General features: G+C 45.5%; 2 protein-coding genes across 2 annotated transcripts; both read right to left on the bottom strand.

Moving 5' to 3' along the window:
* Positions 1-2,759: 2,759 nt before the first annotated feature.
* LOC140223632 (uncharacterized) lies at positions 2,760-4,784 on the bottom strand. The gene is made up of 2 exons (XM_072295671.1): positions 3,556-4,784; positions 2,760-3,233 (listed from the first exon to the last, which is right to left on the bottom strand). The coding sequence occupies exons 1-2, from the start codon at positions 4,264-4,266 to the stop codon at positions 2,784-2,786; spliced, it is 1,161 nt and encodes a 386-aa protein (XP_072151772.1). The 5' UTR covers positions 4,267-4,784; the 3' UTR covers positions 2,760-2,783.
* Positions 4,785-5,557: 773 nt separating this feature from the next.
* Positions 5,558-7,522, bottom strand: LOC117833283 (uncharacterized). Its single transcript, XM_034712725.1, has one exon. The coding sequence runs from the start codon at positions 7,520-7,522 to the stop codon at positions 5,558-5,560; it is 1,965 nt and encodes a 654-aa protein (XP_034568616.1).

The following is a 7,522-nucleotide window of genomic DNA, read 5'->3' as shown; positions in this document are numbered from 1 at the left end:
AAATGAGGAAAAAAAATTCGGTAGCACCTTCCCTAGGTTTGCTTCAGTGCCATGGAGAGGATGAGCTTCTCTATCTTTGTCGGTGCCTGGAAACTAGCCGTTACAACCGGGACAAAAGGGGGGACCTTTAGTCCCGGTTGCAAATACCAACCGGGAGTAAAGCTCCACTCCATTCCAACCTACAGTGGCGCACCCCCTTTTCTCCCAAGCCTACTTTAAACCGGGAAAAAAGGGATGCATCGAAAGTCAGTTCTCTACTAATGAGAAGGTACAATCCATTGCTAGGTGTCATAGTATATGATTAGTCAATAAAAGAAGTCTCCTTCACCCTTAGTAAAAAAAAATACCACATGAATTGGAGAAAAAAATACTACTTAAAGGCCAGCTTGGGATATGGTCTGTTCAGTAACAATGTTTGTGCATATGGTTGTAGCTTCAAAAGTACATGTTCCCCAACTTGATATTCCCGAGGACGCCTTTTTCAGCTAGCCACTAGTTTCATCTTGTTCTGGGCTCTATGTAACTGTTCCTTGAGTATTGCTGCCTGTGCTTGAAGTTCATGGATCACCTTTGCTACTGAAGAAGATATGGTTGGAGAGATGGCAGGAATTGTTCCCACATTTGGTTCATGTCCATAAAGGACTTTGAATGGAGAACATCCCAAAGCTGTATGGTAAGAGGTGTTATACCAAAACTCAGCCTGGGACAGCCATGACTTCCATTGCTTTGGATCTTCATAGACTGCACATCTGAGGTACATCTCCAAACACTGATTGACTCTTTCAGTCAGCCCATCAGATTGGTGGTGGTATGCAGAGCTTATTAGCAGTTGAGTTCCCATTAAATTGAATAACTCCTTCCAAAATGCACCGGTGAAATCTTTATCTCTGTCCGAGACAATGGACTTAGGCAATCCATGCAATTTGACAACATTATCAAACACTGCCTTGGCAATGGTCTTTAATTGGAACAAAGTGAGCATACTTGGTAAACCTGTGAACTATCACCAATATGACATTGAATCCTTCTGATTTTGGCAACCCCTCTATAAAATCCATTGATATGTCTTGCCATGCCCCTTCCGGAATAGGTAGTGGCTGAAGTAGCCTAGGAGGTAATGCATTAGAGTGCTTAGCTTGTTGGCACACAGAGCACTGTCTCACAAAGTCATCTACATCTTGTTTGAGCCCTTTCCAATAAAAGAGCTTCTTGCTTCTTTGGAATGTGGCCTGAACTCTTGAATGTCCTCCAATAGCACTAGAGTGGAAGGCATGAATTAATTTTGTTCTCAGAGTAGAATTTTGGGCTACCCATAATTTGTCCTTGTATTTGATCAGGCCTTTCTCCAAACTAAAGCCTTGAGGATCAGGATTGGTAATAGCTAATTGCGTCAAATATTGCTGAGCTTTTTATCAGTAGCATATGAATTAAGCAATTCTTGTATCCAGTCCGGCTGAGCAGTAGAGACAGCCTGGATGGCAAACAAATGAGGCATTCTAGACAAAGCATCTGCTGCCATATTTTCTTTTCCTTTTCTATACACCACTTTGAACTGCAGTCCCATCAGCCGAGCCGTTGCTTTCTTTTGCATGTCAGAATGCAAATTCTGCTCAGTGAGATAAGCCAGACTTTTGTGATCAGTTCTGATAATGAATTCCTTGTGTTGAAGATATTGCCTCCATTTGTCTACTGCCATAATCAGAGCCAAAAATTCTTTTCCATAAATGGACAAGTGCTTGTGCTGAGTTGACAAAGCTTTACTTAGGAAGGCTTCTGGTTGATCTCTTTGCATTAGTACTGCTCCAATACCTCCATCACAAGCATCTATTTCAATAATGAAAGGCTAATTGAAATCTAGTAAGGCCAGGACAGGTGTGCTAGCCATGGCTTGTTTGAGGGTGTCAAAAGCCTGCTGAGCCTGTTCATTCCAGCCAAATTGGTTTCTCCTCAATAATTGTGTCAAGAGTCTTGCAATCCAGCCATAGTGTTTCACAAACTTCCTATAATATCCAGTGAGACCCAAGAATCCTCTGAGTTCAAACTGTGTTTTATTGGGATCTGTTGCTACTCCATCAGCAGAAATGATATGGCCTAGCTACTCAAGTTGCTGTTGGGCAAAAGAACATTTACTGGCCTTCATATACAGCTTGTGTTCTCTTAGTTTCTGAAGAACTTGAGTCAAGTGTTGAATATGAGTCTCCAAAGTTGGACTATATACCAAAATATCATCCAGGAATACCATAACAAATTTTCGCAGAAAAAGAGCTAGAATCTCATTCACATGAGGCATTGGAAAGTGGCTGGTGCATTTGTCAGGCCAAAAGGCATTACCCTGAACTGATAGTGTCCTTGATGTGTTTTGAAAGCTTTTTTAAATTCATCCTCCTCTTTCGTTCTCACTTGATGATAGCCAGACCACATATCTAGTTTTGTGAAGTATTTTATGCCAGCTAACTCATCCAAAATTTCATCAATTAATTGCATAGGAAACCTATTTTTCACAGTTATCGAGTTCAACTTCCTGTAATCAACACAGAAACGCCAACTTCCATCCTTCTTCAAAACCAATAGACTGGACTAGCAAAAGGACTTGTGCTGTGGGTGATTAAGCCAGCTGCCAAAAGTTCTTTAACTTGCTTCTCAATCTCATCTTTATGTTGTGGTGAATACTTGTATGGCATTGAATTAACAAGAGCAGCATTTGGCAGCAATGGAATGTGATGATCATAAAATCTGGGTGGTGGTAAAGTAGTAGCTAGTAGCTGAAACACGTCCTTAAAATCTTAGAGCACTTGCTGAATTTCCTCACTTCCTCTTTGTTGTTGTGAATCAGGGACTGCTTCTACCACTGCTAGAGCCCAGACATCATTACCTTGGGACCGTTTCAGTAACTGGTGTACTGGCAGTTCCTGAAGGTCCTTGCCTTCATCCATAAACTGTATAGTTCTTTCTGCCCAGTGACATTGCATAGGACTGTGAGTTTTCAACCAGTCAAATCCTAATATGGCATCATAAGCTCCCAGAGGTAGGACTCTCATATCTTTTTTTAATGTATGGCCATTGGCCCACCAAGAGAATTGAGGGACCCAATGATCAGTGATGAGAATGTCACCATTAGCCAATTTGACCTGCATTGGGTTGGTGGGTAAGGCAATAATGCCAACAGCGGAGAGAAATGTGCTACTCACAAAACAGTGTGAGCTCCCACTATCCAGTAGAATTAACATCAGTGCCTGCAATAGCGTTCAAAGATAACTGAAAAAAATCAGCAGCCAATGCATCCTCTATTGCCAGTTGGTTTAGGACCTCATCAGTTAAGACCACATCCAAATCATTCAAAATTAAAGCATTAGCCTGAGCTTGAGGTAGGGGCCTTTTAGTACACACATTCTTATGATTAACATCATAGGGTTCAGCACAGAAGTAACAGAGTCCATTTGCTCTTCTGTAATCCCTGGTTTGTCTCTCCCTCCATAAATTAGAAGATTGAGTGTTGTTTTTGTTCTCTCCTTTCTGTAACTAGCTCAGTTGCTTGGCAGTCCTAGATGCTTTCTACCACTTTGTTTTACTCCTGTCTAAAACTTGCTGCTGAATTCTTGCTAGCAAAATGGCTCTTTCCAATGTTTCTGGAACTTGGGATTGCACCACACTTCCAATTTCTAGTTTAAGACCCTTTATGAACTGAGTGACAAAGAAGAGATCACCTAACTCACTGTTATACATGGTGACCTGATACTGAAGGTCCTCAAAGCTTAATATGTATGTTTCCAAAGAGTCTTGCTGTTGCAATTCAAGTAATTGGGTTAAAACTGTCCTGTAGTCGTTATCCCCAAATTTGGCCTCCACAGCTTGGATGAAAGTGTCCCAATCCTCTAACCCATACTTTTTCTTGTACATTTGTAACCATTTGGCTGCATTGTCATCCATGTTTAATGAAGCATAACTAGCCCACATGCTTTTAGGTATGTCAAAGATCTTGAAATAGTCCTTACATTTGTCTTTCCAAATGCAAGGATTCTGCTTGCCTGTAAATTGGGGAAAAGACATCTTGTGCAGAATGACCTTGGCATGGAATTTTTCCTCCTTTCTTGGCCTATCTGAATTAAACCCAAACCTTGGAACATGACTGCCTTTTTCAACCTTGGTGGTGTTTTGATAAAATGGTTGGTCTACTGTCACATCAGAAGAAGTTGGACTTGGAGGATCTCTCCTTGCTTCCATCCAAGCCATTGTGAGCTGTGCTACTGCCTTTCCTGTATTTTCCATCTATATGGCCAACAGTTGTTGATCTTTCAGCAGTTGCTCAAGTACCTTGGTAGACATATAAAATCTTGTGTTCAATTTCTGTTGACTGACATCAATTTCACCCACCTTTGCAAACAAGACATCCAGACTTTCAGTGGCTTGCTCCCACCGTGCATCATCTCGAGCTTCCTGTTCCTCCATCTTGGCCAACACGAATGTGGTCTGCACTAAGGGCTTTGGAGGAGCCGTTGTGACTGCACCCGAAGCCAAGCTAATTGCACAGCGTATTGATGTTACCTCCTGACAGAGGCACACTCAGCAATAGCTCCAAGCCGAGGGAATGGAGCAGTCGCTCGGCAGCTCCTTCAAGCACGCGTCGGGGAAGATCGACACGGCGCCCTTGGAAGGAAGTAACCGCTTCTGCCTACCGCCGCCACACGCCACCTGCCAAGAGAAATCCCCCAATGAACCCGACACCAGCAGTGCCTCCAGACAGCAGAGGAAGAACAGAAGATCCAAGAAATTCCCACTAGCTTGCCAGCGGAATCGCGCCCCCCCCCCCCCCCCCCCCCCCCCCCCCAAAAAAAAAAAAAAAAACAAACTCGATCTCACCCTACCAGCCACCTTGCGTGTCAACCGACGGAATCACGGGAGCACAGCAGCAGCGCGCCGAGGATGCGCTGAATCTGATACCACTTGTCACCCCCTGGCCGCCGACGAGTCGCCATCGACGTGAGCAATGCAAGGATTCGGATTCGGCGGGATCAGGACATGAACCTTGAAGCCCCTTTCATGAGTTCTCTATTATCAGATGGTCAACAGGTTCTTCCTTACACGGCATAGTAAGTACTCACGCCACACAACTCCTCTGTCAGTGCCCTTTTGGGTCCACACGAGAGCGATACAAGACTTAAACGCATAAATGAAAACGTAACCGAGCCTCCCGCCTTCACTCGATCATCTTCACGCTTCAGGACATGACATCTTCCCCTTTATTTATGCGATCATGACCCAAGTGGTCGATGGAATATGACTGTAATGGCCACCTAAGACGCGCGCACGTCCAACAACCTGAACGTGCGCTCTTCTTAACGAAACTTGCGGAAATTACAGATCCGACTCTGCCCAAAATCTGACAACAGACACGACATGAAAAGATATACAGACTCGACAGACTAACTCGATACGAAAAGAGATACCGACTTGACAGACCAACTCACACATGGTGTGCCACAAGTTGGTGTGTCCCAACATGACAGTTACAAGCACTAGATAGATATAAGGACTGCTACGTGTGCACTTGTTGGAGAGGTCACACAACATCCTTTGGCTCTGTAGGGCCTCGCTTCAGCACACCGGCATGCGTGAGCAGCGCCCAAAGGTGCGTGATGAACTCCCCTCCTCTTGGAAGAACTTCCAGGTGCACCCGGGCATCGTCTGATGGCGAGACATACAGCATCATCTCCGCCCAGAAATCAGACAGGACCTTCCACCGCAATTTCGAGTCTTTTATGCCTTCAATCTGCCTTGCAAGCTGAGCGCCCTGTGCAAGAAGCGGAGCTTCATCGTCATTACCGTCATTGGTGCTAATCTTCAATAGTTTCTTACACCTGCTCTCCAAATCATTGGCCCCTTCGAGTAGCCCGCCTAGTCGCTGCCACTGGTCGCCTTCATTAGCAATTGACTGATCAAGTATGGCTTCCGATATAGAGCTGTGGTCAGGTAAGAGGTCAGGTGCGAAAGCGAGCAGATGCATGCAGTACTTGGATAAAGTGGAGGCTGTTATAACCGCCTCTACTTCTTTGCCTTCTTTATCCAGCTGGTGCTCACACAATGTTGTAGCAATGTGCCAGACCAGAATGGTTCGACTCACCGCTCCATCGGTAGTAGTAGCATCACACGCCCATGAGAGGTCACCATGGACACCATTTCTTTGCAGCGATGTTACCCCATTCGTCAGGTGTCCGTTGCTTCCTAGTAGGGATTCAATGATGGCTTTCTTCACATTTCCAGACAGCTTCACTGATTTCTTGCGCCCCTTCATGGCCTTGTCCACCAGGCGTAGTGTAGCAAAATGGAGACAATTCATAACCTTACTTTTGCTACCAAGATTCTCAAGGAGACAGTACTGCCCAAGTCTGCCCTTCCATGGGCGAAACGACTTCAACATCAAGAGAAGACGTATGATCATCTCAGAACAACAGCTTGTTTGCAGAAATGGTGCGGTGACGTAGCTCCGTATCAGAGCCACCTTGAACCAACCTGAAGCCATGTACAGGTACAGCTGGTATGCCTCCAGGACTGCCAGGACAACAGTTGTGATTATGGTGGGGTAACCCAGTTCGCCGGATAAGGTTGATTTTGGATAGAGGTTGTTGTTGCGCTTGACGAGCAGGCTGGTTACTGTGAGCCACGAGCATAGGGCAGACATGATGACAGGCAGACAGAGAGCCAGGTATCGACCCTTTTGGTAGAGGTAAGAGTACCTTGTGTAATACATGTCATGGACAAAAACAAGTTCTTCCTCAATGACCCTGAAGGCCCGCTGCTCGTCCCCGGCGAGCAGACCTTTGAATACGAAATCATGGGTTTTCTCAAGCTCTACCTCTGAGAGCTTGAAGCCAGCAAACCTTCGGTTGAGCATCTTGGAGAGAGCCATAGAGAGGCACAAGTCCTTAAGCACCTTGCCCTGATCACCAATGAGCAGATTCCCCTCGCACCGCCAGATCTGCTCCACGGTGGTAACCTTCAAGTCGTCCGTCTTCTGCTTGTACCATGGTGTGTGTCCAGGCCGGTTAACGCAGTGTTTCTCACCAGCGACCATGTACCGGTATCCTTCCATGGTCACAGGATCGAAGGCCACCAGCTTGTTGTCTATATACTGCATATATTCCGCTATCACCTTCACGTTCTTGCCGAGGTAGGACTTGCTCACCATCCTCATGGAAGCTATCATCACATATGACTTGATGACAATAAGAAATATGATGGCTGAGAGCGGGTACCACAGGTGGTTTGCATCCATCGTCTTCTCTATGTCACGGCCAAACTTTATAACGATATACACCAGCAAGAACCCCTTAAAGAGTTGTTTGACGTAGATGCTCTTCCAGCTGTCGATGTCATTGAGGCGGCATGCCGTGAGGCTGTCCGTGTTGCTGAGGAGCAGAAGCAGGAACACAGCCCACACGGTGTAGTCATAGATGTACCAATCGGAATCCTGCATCCGCCCAATGGTGTAGCCCACCAGCGGGTAGGAGAGCGTGTAGATTCCCAT

Source organism: Setaria viridis, chromosome 8 (assembly GCF_005286985.2).
Source record: "Setaria viridis chromosome 8, Setaria_viridis_v4.0, whole genome shotgun sequence".
NCBI classification, from domain to species: Eukaryota; Viridiplantae; Streptophyta; class Magnoliopsida; order Poales; family Poaceae; genus Setaria; species Setaria viridis.
This window is presented reverse-complemented; position numbering and strand designations above follow the sequence as displayed.